The sequence below is a fragment of the Xiphias gladius genome, chromosome 19, assembly GCF_016859285.1.
Source record: "Xiphias gladius isolate SHS-SW01 ecotype Sanya breed wild chromosome 19, ASM1685928v1, whole genome shotgun sequence".
Lineage (NCBI taxonomy): Eukaryota > Metazoa > Chordata > Actinopteri > Istiophoriformes > Xiphiidae > Xiphias > Xiphias gladius.
This window is the reverse complement of record NC_053418.1, coordinates 24,750,583-24,771,581: the sequence shown is the minus strand read 5'-3', so window position 1 is coordinate 24,771,581 and position 20,999 is coordinate 24,750,583. Positions and strand designations below refer to the sequence as shown.

General features: G+C 39.2%; 1 protein-coding gene and 1 long non-coding RNA gene across 3 annotated transcripts; one reads left to right on the top strand and one right to left on the bottom strand.

Annotated features, from left to right (window-relative positions):
- Positions 1 to 323: 323 nt before the first annotated feature.
- Positions 324 to 14,567, bottom strand: npffr1l2 (neuropeptide FF receptor 1 like 2). Its single transcript, XM_040155771.1, is given in 4 exon segments — positions 324 to 1,329; positions 1,414 to 1,513; positions 14,286 to 14,390; positions 14,393 to 14,567. Coding segments are annotated over 4 exon segments (1,386 nt in total).
- Positions 14,568 to 15,189: 622 nt separating this feature from the next.
- On the top strand, positions 15,190 to 16,653 carry LOC120805393. Of its 2 annotated transcripts, none has more exons than XR_005709548.1 (2): positions 15,190 to 15,339; positions 15,883 to 16,653. It is a non-coding gene; the product is annotated as an uncharacterized LOC120805393 (long non-coding RNA). The 2 variants fall into 2 exon arrangements; XR_005709547.1 differs by having other exon boundaries at positions 15,849 to 16,653.
- Positions 16,654 to 20,999: the final 4,346 nt, after the last annotated feature.

Genomic DNA, 20,999 nt, shown 5'->3' with positions numbered 1-20,999 from the left:
ACAGTGGTAAGGGTGAGTACAACATCGTGCTAACCTATGGAAATATTGGCCCAGACCAATATAATGTCAAGGTACATGATGGCAGCTCCAGTGGTGCCATCTTTTCTGTTCCTGATTGGCTGAGCATGGGCATTAGCAATTTTAAGTGTTTACCTTAAAGACGAGGCACTGCCTAGAGCTAGGGTTGCAATGTGTAACAATCATTACAAACAGTGACCACATCACATTTTGTAACATCAGATAATTAATTGTTGCCTCTTCCTTGGGATTGCAATGCAACATATTATGGCTTTGTTTGTTTCATTTCAGGGTAGCACTGTGACTTAGTTACCCCATGCCTGATACACTGGAACTGCCAGTGAACTAACCCTCTCTGATTCTTTACCATTACTGCCTTTCTTAGGTACAGCTGCCATTTCTAACTCTTGTTCTGAAAGATTTCTCTCTGAGTGGACCATCGCACACCCAACCCTTGCACTCCTGTTCACCTCTGCTGTGTCAGTCAGTTTGTTGTCGTTATGGACTCGATTTTTCAGCCCCAAGACAAGGTGGTTGTGATTGCTAATGGCATCTCTGAAGCCAGTACCTCCACAGGGTGCTTGCACAGACCTTCCTTTCCTGCCCAACCTGGAAATCCTCCTCCAAAGCTGGCACTGCACGAGGCAACAGAAGGGCCTGGACTTGCATACCGCCTGGAAGCCTCTCTTAAAGTTTTCATTGTAGTAGCCATAGATGATGGGGTTGACACTGGAGTTGGAGAAAGCCAGCCAGTGAGCAAAGGAAAAGATGTAGCTGGTCAGAAGGTCCAGCTGGTCCCTGTCCAAGCCTGCAAAGTCTGTCATCATCATTAGGGTCCAGAGTGGCAACCAGGACAGCATGAAAAGCAGAGCCACCAGGATGAGCATCTTTATCACCTTGATCTTTTTCTGTGATATCATTAGCTGGCCACCCCTTCTACCTCCCACCTGGACTACATTGGCCAGCTGTGGCTCTCTGTTTGCAACCACAGAGGAACACAGTTTGACTCCGATGCTTCCATACATCAGGATGATGACGGTAAGGGGCACCAGGTAGGTGTGAGCAAATAGAACTGCTGTGTAGACCTTTCTCATGTCAGGGTTGTCAAAGTTTTCATAGCAGGTATACAGGGGTAATGTGTGGTTGAAGTCATCATTGTACACCATGTAGTGGAAAGGAAATTTCTCCACAGTCAGTGCCACTGCAGCAGGACACATGATCACCACTGCTAGCACCCAGATAAAGACGATAACTGTCTTGGTAACAAGTACAGTTGGCTTGGAATGTAGAGGGTACACTATACAACGAAACCTGTCGTGGATAAGAAGAGCATGGCCACCAACCTTAGCACCAATTCTAACTGATATTAAGTATCAGACCACAGCATTTACTAACCTTTCCACAGCAATGGCCACCAAGGTGACGACTGATGAAGATACAGACACGCCCTGCACAAAGCCGCTCATCTTGCACACAGTGTTGGAAAAGGGCCAACCTGTTGAAAAAATTACAAATGCTCAATAAAGTAGTACTCAACCTAGAAGCTCAGTGTTAATGCAGTGAAAGTATTGTCACTGAGGATTTATAGAAATCCTTAACAGTAGTTCGAAGTTGACTCATGCAAGTTAAGATTACAATGCAGCAGGAAGAAATTTTAGGCAGCCCAAAGATATTCTGAAACCTTGGTCTTAAGTTTGGAAATGGATCTACATAGGGTTAGACTTGAAATTTAGATTATAGTAGGGTTTAGAGCTATACTTGTTACCTTCTTAAATTTTAGCACCTGAAAGCATGTCACCTTATTAGGGTTCTAAGACTGAATTGGCACAACTTTATTCATGTTTTTACTTAACTTTTTTTCAAAGTTAACTTCATTAACTTTACTTTTTATTATTAATATTATTTTTCAGCTTAACTGTCTGAAATTGCCGTGAGCTGGAATAAGCTAGAAACCTGAAACTTGGCCAAATACCTGGAAATGATGGGCAAGTGCTTCCCATGAAAGACGAGCCCAATCGACCTGATGGTGATGCTGTTATTAGGGCCCAAAAATGCAATTTTAGAAAGGTCATGCCCCTCACACTGTAAGTCCCATTGAATTTAAATTTGACACACAAGTCCAGCTCAATGTGCTCTACAAAAAAGCCTCTTGGACAATAAAAGTCCGCTGTGATGGATTTTCCACCATTTTAAATTTTTTGAAAATCACTTTTTTTTTTGGTAATATGATTACAAGTGGCCTAATGGTGGAGCTATAATTAACAGTCAAAAAGATTGAAAAATTTAAAGGGTCAGCCCCCCCACACAGTGGGCAGGCATTTACTTCAAATTTGACTAGCATCTAAACTCAATATATTCTACAAAAAAGGTTCTTGGACCATAAACGTCCGCCATGACCGATTTACCACCATTTTGAATTTTTTGAAACATTTTTGAAAAACACATTTTCTGTTCTTAAATCATGCGTCCCATTGTCAGTGGATCATTATTGTGGAATTTTAGGTCTCTGTAAATACATGTGAAAAGTGCCCTGAGATAATCTCTGTTATGATTTGGTGCTATATACATAAAATTTAACTTTTAATTGAATTGGACCAAGCTTATCAAAAGTTGCATAAAGCTTGTTGATATCTTATTTGATTTCAAGATATTGAGCAATGAACTTTAAATGGGGACGTGACTCAGCACATAAATAGTTAGACCAATCATCACAAAACTTACAGGATGTGTCCACATAAGTACCTGAAACATACCCTTAATGTTTCATTCAAATCAACCACTAGGGAGTGCTACAAATGCAAAAAAAATGGGTGTGGCATAGCCCAAATCAGACTACAAATCACAAATTGTTTGTCCAATCATTACAATATCACGCTTGCAGGATATGTTTCATAACAATGTTGAACCATGTGTGTAAAAATATTTTGAAATCACTCAATAGTGGGCACCACCAGTTCCAAACATGCACACGAACTTGGTGCAAATTGCACCATAAATCAATGAATTTGTCCAGTCATCACAAAATCTGGTAGATATTTATGTTGAACTAGGTTTGGCCAAGGGGGGGGGGGCAGAAATCTTTTCCATATGGCCTTACAGCATAGTATTTTAATGGGGCACTTATTTTGAAACTGGGCTTTGTTTTTACCTCAGTCAAGGAGGTTATGTAAATCACTAGTGTTGGGTGGTTTGTTTGTTTGTTTATTTAATTGTCAGAAGGATTACATAAAAAGTCCTGAACCGATTTGCACTGAACTTGGTGGACGTATGAGGCATGAGCCAGAGAAGAACCTATTAAATTTTGGGGAAGCTCCAGATCATTTACTATGACTTTTAATTTTTTCCTCTGAAGTCTGGTGTATGTTGTTTGACATTACCCTTGGCTCTACTTTTCTAGTTTGAGAATTTAAGCCTCTGTCCTAGTGGCCCTGCACTTAAACATAAAGTTAAAGTGCATATATTTGTGGAATTTATGTTCTTCTGTTACTCTGCATGCAGATTGCAGAAAATCTAAAGTAAATTTACTACAGAATGACTTCAAACAAGAAAATCCACCTTTTGGAGTGGCCCAGTCAGAGCCCAGACCCTAAAAAATTAGAGACCACTGTGGAATTAATTCAAAAGAGCTCTTTACATGAGACATACTCGGAAAATGGCTGAGCTGAAGCAGTTCTGTGAGTAAGAATGGTCCAAAACTCCTCATGAACGTTGAACGGTCTGATCTACATCTACTGGAAGAGCCTGTTTGAAGTTGGATCAACCAGTTATTAGATCCAATCAAAAATTTTTTCCAAAAGCACTGTTAATGTTTAATGGGTGTGTTCAACAAAGGCACGCAAGATTCTAATTGTTTGTGCTATTAACTTAAGCACATCGTGTTTGTTATGCTTGTGATTTAGATGAAGATCAGATGACAATTTATGACCAATTAATGTAGAAAATCAGTTAATCGCAAATTGTTGACATACTTTTTCTTGCCACTGTATTTAGTCCACATCAGAGATGGTAGTTGCTCTGAGTAAGTCTGAAAGTATTCATCCCACTGCATACCTGTGCCATAGGTGGCTACATCCCACTGTGTCACTCTGTGACATCTGCTTCCATAGTAACCAACAAATGAGTGTCTATTAGAGAGAGTCACTGTAGCTACTGAAGGTCGGCTGAGCCTACAGCAGCACCCATCAGTGACATGACTGGTAGCGCTTATCAGCAGACTGCAGCACCTTTGGACAGCAGCTAGCAGAATATTACACCTTTGCAAATTCAATCAGCAGCGGAATTATGGGTGAAGATTATTCTCTATAAGAAATACTTAAAACCGCACTGACTACACTTCTTTTATGAATATTATTTCTCCATCAAAATCCATACATTGTTAATCACTGATTTTATTTATTTTTCCCATGAAAGAGCAAACATCATCTTGAATGGTTTACTTCTACTTTTACATTCTTGCTTTTAAGACCAAATGAGGTCACTTAATATGGAGCAGACTCACTTCACTTAACATTTCTATAATGGCATAGTGAATGTTCAACATCTTTCATTTAACGACTGGTATGAAAAATTCTTTACATTTCTATTACATTACATCCTTAAATCTATAGTGCAAAGGTACACCAGACTCATGATAACTTGAAACAATTTTAACATTCAGTTGTTTTGATCAGGAATTCCTGTGTGTGAACCCAGTTTTAACAAAAATACGGACTGAAATGATCACAACTCCATTTCTTCTACACCACAATTTCCTTTCATCTTTCAGCTTTAATTCAAGGGGTTTACCAAAAATGCTGCATTAACTGTTTAGGAATTACAGCCATTTTTATACATAGTCCCTCATATTCTGTGGCTTAAACGTAATTGGAAAAACCAACATAATTATAAATATGAGGAGTATTTTTAATACTTGGATGAAAATCCTTTGCAGTCTGAATCTGAGCAGATAGTACAACCCTATACACTTCAGAATTCACCCTGCTACTTCTATCAGAGTCAGCAATAAATACCAGTTACCCAATTCCATTGGCAGCCATACATGCTCATGCCATAACACTGCCTCCACCATGTTTGACAGAGGATGTGGTACGCTTTGGATAATGAGCTGTTCCTTTCCTTCTCCATACTCTTATCCTTCCATTATTCTGGTACAAGTTATTCTTGGTTTCATCAGTCCAAAGAATCTTGTCCCAGAGCTGGGCAGGTATTTTTTAGATGTTTTCTGACAAAGTCTTATCTGTCTTTTCTGTTCTTAAGTGTTACCAGTGGTTGCATCTTGTGGTAAACCCTCTGTATTTACATTCATGAAGGCGTGTCTTGATTGTAGATTTTGACAATGATACGCCTGCCTCCTCGAGAGTGTTCATGACCTGGCCAGATGTTGTGAAGGGTTTTTCCTTCACCAAGGAAAGAATTCTGCAATCATCACCACTTTAGTTGTCTTCCGTGGTCTTCCAGTCCTTTTGGTGTTGCTGAGCTCGCCAGTGCATTCCTTTTTTTTTTTTAAATGTACCAGATTGTTGATTTGGTCGCTCCTAAAGTTTGTTCCATCTGTCTGATAGGTTTGTTTGGTGTTTTCAGCCTAATGATGGCCTCCTTCATTTGCATTGATGCCTCTTTGGACCATACATTGAGTACTGTACTGTTTGCTTACTGTTCCAATGAACAGCCAAATTCAAATACAACACGTGGAATCATCTCCAAACCTTTTATCTGCTTCATTTGTCATAAAACAACAAGGGAACAGACAAGAAAATTGTCAGCTGATCAATTACTTTTGAGGCTCTGAAAATGAGGAATTATGTATAAAAATGGCTTAATGGTTAATGCGATATTTTTGTTAAACCCCTTGAGTCAAAGATGAAAGTCCACACTTCATCATATCATGATTTGTTTGTTTCAAATTCATTGTGGTGGTGTACAGGGGCAAAATTATGAAAATTTTGTCACTGTCCAAATGCTTATCCGTATATCCTGCATTAAAAGCAGTTAGATGTAACAGAATAGACTGCAAAAACAACACATTCTCTTTTTTTCTTAGGTCCATACTATATGTATGCTCATGACGTCCTTTGAACATACGCATAGAATTGGATATAAAGTGAGGCCTATCTGTTAAAAGCTTATTTTAGTCATATGAACTCAAAATACAATGCCACAGGTGTGGTGATGATGTATCATCATCTTCTCAGCCAGTTGTATTACTGATCTCACACTTCTTTTTAACAGCTGTGCCAAGCACAGTTTTGCATGATGAAATTGATTCACCAGGTAAGCAAACAATATCGTTATCATCTGGGAGGAAATCACACAACATGGCAGGGCTGTTTTTAGACATAGGTGAGCCACCAATTATTTGGAACTCATTCCGATACCCAAACTACTTTTAAAATTGTGTCACTGAAGGCACGCTGTTGAGAACTACCCTGATAAAAAAAAAAAAACAGGTTAAGACATTACTTGTAAAGGTACTAAGTAATGGGTGATGTTGATGGCATGACACAGAACCAAGGTTGTAAAAATTATTCTGAATATAGCCAAAAATGGCAATATGTGGAATCTTACCCTTTTGTGCATATTACTGGAATTGAAATAGTATTTCGTTATAATATTCGCTACTGGAAAAAGTAAATACTGTCACGCATTACCAGTCAACACTGCTCCCCATATTGTTCATCTTGACAAAATTAACGTCTTGATTGTGTGTGCAATTCATCAGCAATCATAAATACGAAAGGGAAATGGCAATATAGCAATTTTCAAAGATTAGTTTGTGGCACTAACAGCAAATTTTACACTGCCAAAACATCCATCCAGCGACACTGTTTCCAATATGACTTACTGTATATCCTTTGATTACTCTACCAATATTAGGCCTACGCTGACAACATACTGAATAAGTAATGATTTATTTTACTGCAAACTGCAAGCAGTGATGGAAGAAGATAACTTCCACAAATATATGCACTTAACGTTATGTTTAAGTAAGCAAGGCCACTAGAACAGAGGCTTCTATTCTCAAAAAACAATGCCCCGTTTCAAAATAAAAGCTCCGCTAACAGGTGTGTCTCAGCGTGTTGAGATAGGTCTTGATCAGGGCTCGGTTCCGCCAGGAGGACGCCAGCAATGGCAGCAGCAGGACCAGCCTTAGAATCAAAATCAACTACGGCCCATTGTAGTTGCACCACCACTTCTTCAACAACACCCACCTCCCTATCGGTATTTGCAGGAAGAGATAGAGCAACTGGGAGCAGTGGGAATTGACTCAGGGGACAGACCAAACAAACTAACCACACTCTGGGATGGTCTGACCCCATCACCTCCCACTTGAAAGTTAATATCATCAAGTCTGAGATCAGTGACATGTTAAAGCGCACGTGTCACATGGGACTGGCAGACTATCTCTTCATGCTGAAAAACTTTCTAATGACAAAAGAAGGAAGGAAACTGCCCAGATGGAGGAAAAACTGCAAGTTGCCCAGCTGATGGTATATGAGAGCCATGCTCGAGGACGCAGCAGAAGAAACAGAAGCGGGCGTGGCCATGGGGGTTCAAGGAGGGGGACGAAGATGCTCCAACACTTGTTACGTGTGTGGACTGGACTGGACATTGGGCCAAAGATTGTCCGAACAACAAAGGACCAGGTCAACATCGTGCTGATTGACTGTAGGCGGAGTCAAGGAAAGTGACAGATCCTGGCAACACCACACCCCAGGCAACAAATTGCAACCTACACATCAAACACGTGAGAACAGCAACAGAGACACACATAACATGAATATACATTATATGCTAAATACTAAGTGATGCTTGTAAAACATGCCAAGACAAACACTGCTTGTTAAAGGCAAAGTGATCTAATTTCTTGTCAACTCTGGTGCCACTGAATCCGCTATCCGGTGTTCTGAATTTGACACAACACCCAGAATGAGTGCAAGATGTGTTAAAACTGTGGGAGTGTGTGTCTTATCTCTTTGAAGAGTTACTTAGCAACCCCTCCCTTTTGTACTCACTAAAGTATATAAATGCTTACTAAGTTTTATACTCTTTGGTCATTGCCATATACTGCTCATTGCTGTGACCTTTGATCTCTGTATGCGTGAAACCGTCTGCAGATGATGAATTAAATTTACGGAAAGACAAAGAGTTGACTCTTAATACTATATGGAATGGGAAGAATTGGCACCGCAAAGGATATAGGTATTTGCGGTGCCCCCTGTGGGTCGGGATCAAAATGCTTGGGTAAGCCTTGTCCAAAACACCGGCTGAAAATATCAACCAACATTTATGATGACTGAACAAATTGTTAATGAGTTATGGATAATTTCCTACCAAGCCCCGCCCCTTGTGAATTTTATTGGTTAATATCTTGAAAACCTAATAAGATATCGACAGGCTTTATGCAACTTTTGATAAGCTTGGTCCAATGACGGTCTACAGAAAATCTGGTAGATGTCAAAAATGTCTTTTTCATACTGGCCACCTTTCATATCGGCCAACTGAAAATTTCACTTACATAACTTTAAGGCTGTATGCTGCAGTAGCACTTTTACCAACAGAAGAATTAAAAAAAAAACAAAAAAAATCTGAGCCATTATAATAGGGTTCCCAGTACCAGCTGTTCTCAGGCTTGGACCTCTAATGATAATAATAAACCCACTCAAAATCAATAGGGGTTCTGCCCCTTTCAAGTGAGAACCCTAACTATCATAAAATATACCAATGAAAAGATCAATCCATCTAGGGCACCAAAAATATCCACAATGGGACATCTGAACAGGCACGAATGAACACCAATATAAATCTGCAGCCTAGATATGCCTTTTTATGTTGTACACAGAATTAATGAGGGCTCCATTGGTAAACTACTATGCATCTGAAAGCTTGGAAAAGTTAGTAAGCAGACCTCTGAGCTGGAACATAACTAATGGTAATTGTTTCATAGATACTTACAGGCATTAATACTGAAAACACTGAAAATGACCACAGTGTTATAGAAGGTTCAGGGGCTGAAGGCTAACTGAGTACATAACTAAACACAAACATCTTCCACGCAGTGCACTCAACACCAATGAACTGATTAATGAGAACCAATTAAGAATGAAACAGTTCCATGAACTTTGTTTCAGTTAATAATTGCTAATTAAAAAAAAAAAAAACTGCATGTGTTCAAAGAATGAAAGGAAATTAATTCTTAACCCAAGTTTCTAAACTCAAAGCAAAGGGTGTCGACACTGAAGACAATGACTAATTAACCAATTAACTAATTAAACAGGCGGGTGTTCTCACAGGCAGCCACTCTCACCTTTAACTTCCTTTAATTGAGGCAGTAATGCAACTAAACTCTGCAGGTTCCTTTGTCCAGATATTAAATCTGATGGCTGTTAAGCAGAGGGATTTCTGCCAAGCTTTCAACAGACTGTTTGCTCCTGGTGGTGGTCATTTGTTTGAGAAGGATTTCATAGGGACTTCTCCTGTAAATAGGAAATATATGCACAAGGTCAACCTGGGGTTTGTGTTCTCTAACGAGCTTTTCACTGCTGATGTGAATTAGACGATGCAAAGGCTTCTTGCATTGTCTAAGTCTGGGGTGTGTTTTGAGCACCAAACTGTACTTTTGTAGCTCTCTTCCTTAGACTCTCTCCATACTGTTTGACATGATGTAGAACAGGTTAGTGGTGTTTGAGTCTGTGGCATAATTTACAATGTACAGTTTTGTGGTCAGTGTCAGACTTTTCATACCCAAACCACGCCCATCTGACAAAAGCAGCCCCTTCTGTTTTTTCTTCCCTTATAAGAAGAGACAAGACAAAAAAAGGGAATAAAAACTGGATATTGCTATGTTTTGGACATACACACAGGTGATCATTTGTTGCAAGGCAATTGCTGAATTAACTGTATATCTGTTGTGACGCTGTCTCTGGTGCTGAAATACCAGCACGTCTCCATGGGCAAATTATAGTAATAGTCTATATTCAACAGCATGCATGACACCTCCATGCTGTCATACTGTTTGTATGTATTGGAGATTTATTTTAAATATAGTGTCAAAATGAATTAAAATGCTTCATTTAAGATTGCCATTGAGCAGTTGAAAATTCAGGGATATAGAGCTGTGCTTTACTTTATCAGCAAATGCAGAAAATTGGACTTGCTGGTAGATTGACTGACAAGCCACTGTAGTCATCGGTTTTGTACGTATGTGTGTTAAGCATGGAGGTTTGAAACAATCTACAAAATCTACAACCGAAATTCCTTAAGTAGCTTCTCTAAATTAAACCTGCATTAACTGATTTTTTGGCCACTTGGCAGCGCAGCAAACTGTAAACGTAACACTTACATCATCTTATACGGTAGACATGGTGGACGTTTGCCTATTTACACATCAAGCAGACACAGATCTACATTAGCATTCCTTTGGTGTTGTGTTTCTGGCTACCCGATGATGTAATTGCATTCATTCTACTTTCAACGCTGTTTTGATCTCCATAGGGGGAAATATCTGCACTTTATCTACAAAATGTTCCACTATGGACACTGACTTTGTCTGTCAGCTGATTCTGAGCAGGTAGCGTACAGTAGTGTTAATTTCGTTAATGAAAACTATGACTAAATATGTTCTTCAACAAGCTTTTTTTTCATGACTAAGACAAGACAGCACCAACGTCATTAAACACTAACTGTGACTATATCAACATGCAGTAACGTTGAGGAAAAAAGGCAAGACTAAAATTACATGGAGAGTTTTTTCAAAAAATGACATAATGTAAATGTCCTTCTTTGGCTGCGCTGCACATTTCTCTTCCTGTGGGCTTAAATCATCATGTTGGTGATTCTGCACACCAGCAGTGCACCAGTGCACCCATGAGCGCACTGCCAACAGTGCTAGACTGGAGCTAGCTATGACTGGATAACGTACCGTGAAGGGAAAAGAACCTGATGGTATCAAAACTGGTTGACATTTAGACCCACTTCAAATAAGACTGAATCACGATAAATCAATGATCTGAAAGATATTAAAATTCCCCGCAGAGCTGAAGGAAGGGATAATTCTCTCCGGATTCGAAACTACAAGTGAACCCTTTCACAATACTGTACACGTAGTATTTTCCATTAATATGAACATAATATGAATAAGAGCAGCTTTAAAATGACTCTTATAATATTGTCTATGGAGAGCTGGGAAGATAACCACTACTGGATGTTTACTACTTGCTACTCAGATTATGGGTAATTACCTGCTTAATTTGTATATTTGCCAAGTGTCACCATGGCGTTCACAATTTAAACAGATATACACACAAAATGTAACATTAATTGCTTGAAACTAAACGTTGAGCAGAGGGTGAAAGATCAGTTTATAGAGAAATGGTGTTATTACTGCTATTTGTACTCTATACTGGAGCTGTGCGGTATATCGACATTTTAAGGTATATTGATATAATTTCAAACAAGATATAGGATGAGACAATACTGTTTATATTGATATAGTGTGATGTTGCATAACGATTACATTACATAACCTGTTCCTTCCATAAAGCTGTACCAGTGTTTGCATCTCTCCTTTCACAATCTCCACATAACCCCACTCCCACTCTCCCTGCGCATCTACACACAAGCCCCGCTCGCTCACAAGTTCTCCTGCAACATGGAGGTAGACGCAGCGCCAGCCCACACTGCCAAAGATAACTGTAACTGTACTGCATCAGTCTTTTATTGTTGTTGCACATCGGTCACATGGCGCACCACCCATCACCACAAGTAAATTCTCAACCTGTGGGAAACACTGGAAAGGTGTTTTTATTTAATATAGGCTATTTATTTTATATAATTTTGATGTATATATTTTGCAGCTGTATATTTTCAAACATATAATTTTGATCACAGTCTGTGATAAAAGTGCTTGTGACATCCCACATGTGGCTTGGACTTACAACTGAACATTTAGCCTAATTTGAAGAAAATATATTAAAAAATATATATAACCAAGATATATATCGTTCATATCATTCAACATAAAAATACCGAGATAAGATTTTTGGTCCATATCGCCCAGCCCTACCCCATACTAAAATGGTGAAGACCTTGATTCGTATTGTCTTCCGTTAATAAATCTGAATTTGAATGGACAGAATAAAAAAATAAATATTTAGAAATTTAGTAAATGTTAAATATTCAAACAGACAGGCTACATTGCATAAAAAACATTTGGTTGGGCTAAACACAGAAAGTTACAGAGCACGTGATCATAAAACTGATCAAATATGGAAACATAGCATACCCTTATTGTAATTTAGAGCTAACTCACAGAAGGTAACAAAGGAAACTGACATAGATGCTGGTTAGAGAGAGAGAGACAGATGCAGATTGTTCAGTTCCATAATTCCTCTCAGCATGAACCCTAGCATCGAGCTGTCACCCCAATCCTTGGTTAACATTGACCTTAAGCTCATCAGCATGCAACTGCATTTGAGACTGTTGTCTCATTCATAATTTACCCAGAAAAATGGGGTTTATCAAAGGAAGACAATCATGTAATAGGAAGCATAGATTGTTCAGCCTCATTCATGACACAGTGCTCATGATGAAACCAACAATTATACTCTCATTAGATGCATGGAAAGCCAATTCATGGAGTCAGATTGATGTTGCTGTTTAGCACCTTACAAATATTTGGCTTTGGAGAGATATTTGCTGCCTGGATAACAGTGTGTTGCACATTAAAAAAGGTTTAAAATAAAATGGTGTAGTCTAACAAAGTTTCAGCCAGGGCATAGTGAAAGTGTCCATTCTCCTCCACAACAAATTTCTGTCAAATCCACTCATTTGCAGTCAAAATCAACAAGCAGTGTCATACCTGCTCTTTTTTTGTGTATGTTTTGAAAATGTGGTTCTGTATTTATGAATAGATTGTCATTGCGGAACCAGAGTAAAAAGATTAAAACACATACACACACACAAACCCGGCAAATGCACTCTCATTTAGTTGAATCATTAATTGTATTATTTTGAAGATTTCTTAAGACTGTTGTATATTTCCTTTTCTGTCACTAATAATAATAATAACACTGTTAGTTCATACGTTTTTTTTGCCTAATGTTTTAATGGGTCATTGTGACCAGATTAGACAATTTAAAGGTGTAGAAAAATGATGTCCTTGTACAGTTGAAACAAAGAGAGAGGAGCTCAATTGATGAACAAGTGCCTGTCATCCCTTCTGAGGAAATAAAAGGAGCCGGTGCCTACTCTCGTCGTTGTCTTTTTACGTTCTGTTTTGCAGTGCTGCTCTTCTGTCGTTTCTTTTCCTCATGTTCTTTGTTCTTTCTTTCGCAGCATGTTTTCCAAGTAAGTTTTTGTTAATACGTGCAACCTTTAGCTCCTCTATTTTGTAAGCCAAGTCAACAACGTTTTTAATCAGAAGAGAAGAAGTTCCTTAGAATATTTTTTGTACCTTTTAATTATAACTCCGGCTTCGCTTTGATGATTTTTGAAGGTTTTGTGTTGTTTGGCCAACAGAAAACCCTTCTCAAGGTTTTCACAGGGAAAGTTAAGTAGGGCAATTAAAATTATTTTATTCTGCATGACCCTGGAAGAGCCACAGGCAGACAACCCGTCTGCCCCAATGACCTATGGAGAAATTATCAGTGGTGCAAAGAGAGAATCTTGCTGGCAGACTTCCATTCGCTCAAACAATGGAGAGATATTGGCAGAAAGGTTACCTACTTCAACCACCAACTGGTTTGGGTTCTAGCCCAAAATCTCCAGACCGCCAACTGTATGTAGGCAAAGCCTTCTTTTTTCTCTTGCTCATCACTGGGGTGATGTTGAAATACTGGTAACATCTTCTAGTCCTTAAACTCTTCACATCTCTCCCACCATTGCCAAATTTATCATATTGCTCATTTTATATATATATATATATATATATATATATATATATATATATATATATATATATATATATATATATATATATATATATATATACACACACACACACACACACACACACACACACACATTACTATATACATTAAAACAGGTAACTATATACATTAAAACAGGTATCTGGTTTTAATGTCGTAGCTGATTAGTGTATAATTCAAGCACTACTCGGCATGATCATGTACAATATAGAGTAGTACTGCAGTCGTGCTACCTACAGGTCAAATCTTCAGTGTGCTTTCAAAAAAATTCTGACTTTCCTGCAACACATTGGTGACAGCAAAGATGGCAGAGGTGAAGACTTTGGACAGGGTATTTATTACCTGTGATGAGGTTGTCCACCAGTGTTATAGGGATGCAGAAAATGCCCACCAATAGGTCACTGATAGCCAGGTTGAGGATGAAGAGGTTGGTGACTGTGCGCATACGAAGAAGTAGGCCAGGATGTAGCTGGCAGCCACATACAGAGAGTGCTGATAGTAGGGGAAAAAGGTAATGTTGGTGACATTGGTGGCACCATCCAGGCTGGTGTTTATAAGGGCCACTGTGGTGGCTGATCCGTCCAACTCCATTCCTTCCTCGCCCATGTTGTCCAGTATCTCCATCCTTTGAATGAAACAACACTGCAGGGGAAATCAAACAGTGATGAGATGATACTATTTAGAATTTAGTTTGGAACAAATACTACAAGAAACATCCGATGTATTGCTTTGTCAAAATTTGTCACAAATGTTTATTTTGTAAATTACATTTGATTCAGCAAGGATGTCTCGTGGAAAATCTTTGTTGTGTCAATTGACCTTTCACTAAACCTCTCCCCTGAACAGTGATTGTCCAGTCATACTTTAGCAATTGTAATTAACCGCAGCAGGTCTGTCAAGCTTTGGATTTCTCTACTGTACATGCTATTATGTTCATGAAGCTGTAGTAAAAGCTATACCCTACATTTTAAGAGTTAAGATTGTAGTTTCTTGTCTTCTATACTTTCCAAAACCAAAAACACAGGAGCTACAGTGTAAGTAAAGAATTAAAATGTTTTTACCTGCTCCTGTCACAATCTGCCCCTTGAGTAATTTCATATGTGCTTCCTGTTTTATTTTGAAATTTATTACCTTGTGTGTCTGTCAATTGTTTTGCTTCCTGCCCTGGTGTGTTCTCTGCCTTTGTGATTTCTTGCCCCACCCCAATTAGTTTCACCTGTTCCCAATTACCCTTGCCTCCCTTGTATTTTTATCCTCTGTGTTACCCTCACTCCTCTGTCAGTTCGTCATCTACTGTTTTGTTCCTGGTAATGTAGCTTGGCGTTATTTGAGTCTGTATTTCCCTGTTGCCCGCTTACCTGGATACCTCTCTGCTACCTTGTTCACCCATCTGTCCGTAAGCCTATTATTTCCATAACTAAAGTACCTTCATTGCATCTACCTGCTTTCATGTGTGTCTGTGTTTGGGTCCTCCCTGCCTGTGCCGTGACATTACAAACCAACCAACATGGACCCAGCAGGCGCTTTGTTTGAGAACTCTATGATTTGTGTTACACTCTTGTGTGCATTCATGGTGAATGGAGGAGGGGCCTATGTAAGGAGCAAAGTGAAGCAGCTCTAGGGATGACACTCAAGGAAGTGGCCAAAAAGCCATGGCTTAGGAGTTATTTCCTGAATGAACTAGGAATTTTATTAACACCCCTGACTACCGGCCAATCTCCCAGCCAGCTAGCCTTCAGCATGCCATCCTCCAGTCTGTCTCCCAGCTGACTAGCCACCAGCCTGATCCTTAATCAGCTTACATCAACTAAAATTCCAGTCACCTAGCCTCAGGCCTGCTCCAGCATGCTAAGCCTCCAGCCAGCCTACGAGTCAGCTAGCCACCTGCTTGTTTCTGCACCTTAGCTGACCAACTTCCTATCTGACCCTGACCCTGAAGACCCTGAGCAGTCCTCTTTCCTGGGGATTTGCCTAGAGCTTCCGCTTCCCAGCATCTCGATCGATGCCTAGCCTGGCCCCCAGCCAGACCCTGAGTTGGACGTCCCCACCGATGTCTCTTCTTTTCCTGAGCCAGCTGTCCCAGCCGACGTCAACCCTGTTCCTGAGTTGGCTGATGTCAAGCCTTCTCCAGGCTCCAGCCTCTGGGTTGTCCTCCTGAGCAGCTCCGCCTGTCTGGCTGAAGTCCCCAGTCCTCCTGCTGTTTCCTGACATCCCCAGCCCCATTCCTCTGCACCCTGTCCACCATCCGTTGGCCCCAACTTCCTCAAGCATCACATTGTTATTTTTCCATTGTGGAAATTCTATTTTTTAAGGACATCTTAACTTAAGCTGGAAACTAGCTGGACTTTTCATGTCAAATTACCTGACATGTTGGTAAGTAACAAAGTTCATCGAAAAACATGGACCACATCTACTAATGAAAGGGAAGAACAAGAACAGCTGTATGACATCCTTCAGTTTCATGCTGTTGCAAATATTAACATATGAGTGTGGTAATAAACCATTAAAGGTAACAATGATGTAATGTAAATCAAAAATGTATTTTCCTCAAAATTTGTCTTTCCTATGATTCAATACAATGTTGATGCCTTAGATAACTGCAAGTGATAGCAATAGAAGCAACAGAACTGTTTTTTCAGTTTGTGTGTTTGTTTACTTTTAATACACATTAAAACCCAGTAGTGTTGAACTGAAATGGTTCAATATCACATCTTCTGATGAAAACTTGACTCCACTAACACAGCATGGTATTGATACCAAACATCTATAGATCTTACAGTCTCCAGGAAACTGCTCAAGAATAAACAGCTTGTCACAAAATGAACTACACATATAAGAGGGAGAGAAAAAGGGGTTCACATCTTCAGTCAGAAACACAAAGGTTATGTTGCTTCAAAAGGAGATTCTTCTGACTAATGCTCTTTTGATTTGACTCGATTACAAGGCTGCAGCATTAAGATAATCTGCTAGACTGTTAACAACCCTGATGGTGTATGTTCAGGAACTTTCAGGAAATGCCAACCCATGTGGAGAGTAGATGCTACCACCAAAACCCAGAAACACATATTCACTCAAAAGACCCTGGCAATGCAAATACACCATGATGGCCCACTGCCTGTAGGCAATTTGATTTCTGGAAGCAAGGTTTTCTAAGGGCATGCTAAAAATCGTTATACGTATCTAGTTGCTTTGGTGCATCCTAACAGGTTTTCTGATTCCCATGGCCAGTAAACCGGCTTAATCCCCGATAATCTGTAAACAACTGCAGGATTTATAGTTACTCTTTGCCAAAGACTTTAAAACCCCAGCTGCTCTGTTGTTATAATCACTGCACATTTCCTTCGTGTAAAAAGAGCAAAAGGAAAGCAAAGAAATAAACTGGATGGGGGGGTGGGTAAATTGTAGTAGGGTGGGAGGGGTGTTAAATAAGGATTAGGAGAGATGGGTGCCAAGGCCCAGTCTTTCTCTACAGCTACATAGTGGATGATTGAACAGGTGAGCCCAAAGGAAGGGAGCAGAGGGTGGGTCAGGTTGGTCTATTTATTATTCATTGTACATCATTTAGACAGGGATGTCCCTGCTGTAGGCTGAACCCTTAGCAGAGTGCTGTCCTGTTGGGGAGGGTGCACATACAGGATTTAGTTTGGTTATTTGCTTGTTTTGTCCATTTACCATTTGGGTTCACCTTTGTCACCAATGCATATACAGTAGGCTTGATGGGTAGTGGCTAGAGATAAAGGGAAGAGAGCAAGAATGTGAAATCAGAGAGGGAACTGAGAATGAAGGGAGTGAAAACAAAAGGCTGAGTGTAGTTGAGAAGTGAATCTAGGTATGACTTTATTGCTGTGTAAGAGTGTGTGCGTGTATGTGTGTGTGTGTGTGTGTGGGCTTGTTTTTATATCCCGGTCGGGACTTTAAACTGGTCATCCTTGTTCCATTTTAGCTTCTAATGAAAACAATCTCATGTCTTACTGTAATTTTTGGACTTTCGGATACCAAGGAGTAGACACAAACAGAATATCAATTTATCCATGTATTCAAGTGAATATTTTACATTTGTCCACATATTCACAAGCAGATAGTGAAAGACTCAGGTATACCTAATTGTGTTTATACAGCGAAGATCTGCGGTTGGTTGATTGGTTGTGGCAATAAATGGCATGCAGTAGTAGCATTCTTTATTACTTTGACCACCTGACCAGATCCAGAAACTACCACTACCAAATATTAATATGACAGTCCATTAAACTTAGCAAGATAGTGATGAGTTGTTGTGTTTTTTTGTTGGTAAATTACTGGGCTACGTTTGATCTGCAATGCTCTAAGTGTGCCTTTTAACCAGGCCTTTCTTACTTGGTGTGTGAGATATTACTGTAATATAATCATGAATGTTAATAACGATGTCTTTTCTTACTTTACGCTACACTATGTAAGGCAATTTTCATTGCAATCAAATCCAATTCCTAGCAAATTTACGATTCTGGTCATATATCCCATGTGGCAGAGTGAGCTATAGCGCCCCACTTAAAAGCACTTTATTTCCATTGTTAGCTCATTTAATCAGGTCATCTTGTCACAAAACCAGCATCAACAGCTAATTAAGTTCTAAAACCAAACAGTAATCAAATAAGAAATCAAGAGTGAAGCTACAACTGAAGCTCATTTAGACTCAGATGTCAGAACCGTGGTAGTGTCTCGGTCTTTGCTCTTTGCTCTGCCTTCGTCTTGTACTCAGCCACTTGAATTCTGTTTCTGTGAGGCAGTTCATGATGTATAGCTTCTTGTTTAACATGAAAGGAGAAATAAATGACTGACACAAGAAAAGAAGATAAATCTTCTATCACAAGGGACCGTCTGTTCTGACAACAGTCTAATCTTCCAATCAGCTCACTGTACTGGCTTTCAAATAGCGGCCCTTTACACTAATGATATCTGAAAACAAACTAATTTATAAACACTGTATTTGCATACAATTTATGTCAATCCATTGTAGGATTTGATCAATGACTGACTTGCCTAGTAAAATAAAAGGACTGAAAATACAGGAGGATATGTTTCTACAAATCAACAGTGCTCTTTGGAAAAATTGCCTGTAAACTGCCAAAATCTCTTCATTTTCAGATCAGTGTGATCAGTACAATATAAGTCACTTCATTAAGTGTCTCATAATATGGAGCTTCCCAATTCACTACCACAAAACAGAAAAAATATCTTACCCATATAAATATTTTAAGGCTCGTGTCTCTGATTTAATTCAATTCGGTGCAATATTGCAATAAGGAAAACTGTATAGCATTTAGCAATATAGCACTTCTGTTTTCAACAACCGTTATGCTTAGGTTATCCAGAGATAAATAGCCATGAAACATGGCTACTTAAGTATGCTTCTATATGCTTATTATGATAATCAGATTTTATTAAACATTCAGTTATGTGCTTGACTGCAAAGTTTACAACATATTTGGTGATAAGAGTAACTCAATAAGCTTGCTTTGTGAAATAAATGTTCTGTGTTAGCTACATAAAACTATTAAACTGTTAAAGGTAACATAGAAGGCTATAGAACATCCTAAGATGCAAAGATAGTTCTGATGCAAAAATATGAGTTTTTAAAATTCTCACATTCAAAAAATGTAGTAAGATGTAATGTAAGACACTGCTGTCTTCCAATGTTTGGATTTAGACAACCGTCAATGCTTTACAAAAGTAAGACTAAGAGTCAAAGGCCATGTGCCACCCTGCGAAGCTGTACTTAAGCTAAATGCTAACCTCCTCATTCCCTCCATGCCCTCGAAACATCAGCCTGTTAGCACTGTCATTGTGAGGATGTTAGCATGCTGATGTTACCATTTAGGTCACCCCCTCACTTTAATACTTAAAGGTATTGTCAGCTATTTTAATTCAATACACTTTTGTCAAATTCAGCAAATTTTTCTTCCTGTCCGCTAGCTGTTCGTTCTGTGTGTCGCGGAAAAAAAATGGTTTGTACACATCCCTGGCTCTGTAAATGGAAAACAAACAAAATGGCTTGGACTGAGCCACCCAACACTATTCCAGCAAATCAGCAACAGGGGGCATTCGTGCTCGTGCACAGGCCAAGCTGCTAGAATCAGTTGCACTCGGACCGCTGCCTCTTCCGCTACCTCTGACGGCTACTCTCCCTCTTCCATGTTCTCGCCCATGAAGAATGGCATCACACCATGATAGTAATGAAACGTAAATAACATCAGCTTTATTACCTCGCCAACTTGGTATAAACATATTTTACTTGCTACAGCAGACCTCAGATTATTTCCCTAAGAATTACACGTCTTCGCCTATGTAATGCTACTTGGCTCGACTATGTGCTCTTCTGCGGAATTGCACCATAGTAAGAAGAAAATGAACAGAGACATAACCCTGCCACGTTATTTTCCTCCTTTTTTTTCTAGACTTCACAATTAACAACATTACTCCATGTATCACTGACAGTAGAGTATAAGTTACTATTACTGTTACTAGCAATAATGTTACCGAGACATAGGCTAAGATACTCCTAGGCTTAGACTTTGCCTTTGATAAATATTTGGCTTCAACACCTATACTGACAAGCTTATTGTCACACTATTGTTACAGCCCTACAAAAAAACATTTACCATCTGTATTGTCCCAAGTACAACCTCATAGAGCTGAGTCAAATATGGTAATTTTGCATTTATCCAACAGAAAAAATGTAAATTTTTGAAAAGTGCATCACACAATTGTATCATTTCAGCAAAATAAATTTAAATGCAGACAGCAATTATAATAGCAGTACTAGTAGTGAGCAAATACGAAAGTTACCAAAAAAAATAGTAAAAGTTACAAGACTTAACCAAAATGTCATATGAGTGCATTGCATTAAAGTCTACAGGTGCCATTCTTAGTGAAGGAATTGTCATGATAGCCTCTTCTACAGTAAATTTCTGTGAACACTGGTGCAAAATGACTCAGCGTCAGACTTGCAATGTGTTTGCAAATGTGTTTAGGTACAGTGCTTGTTAATATTCACAGTGGTAACTCGCACAGCTGTACACC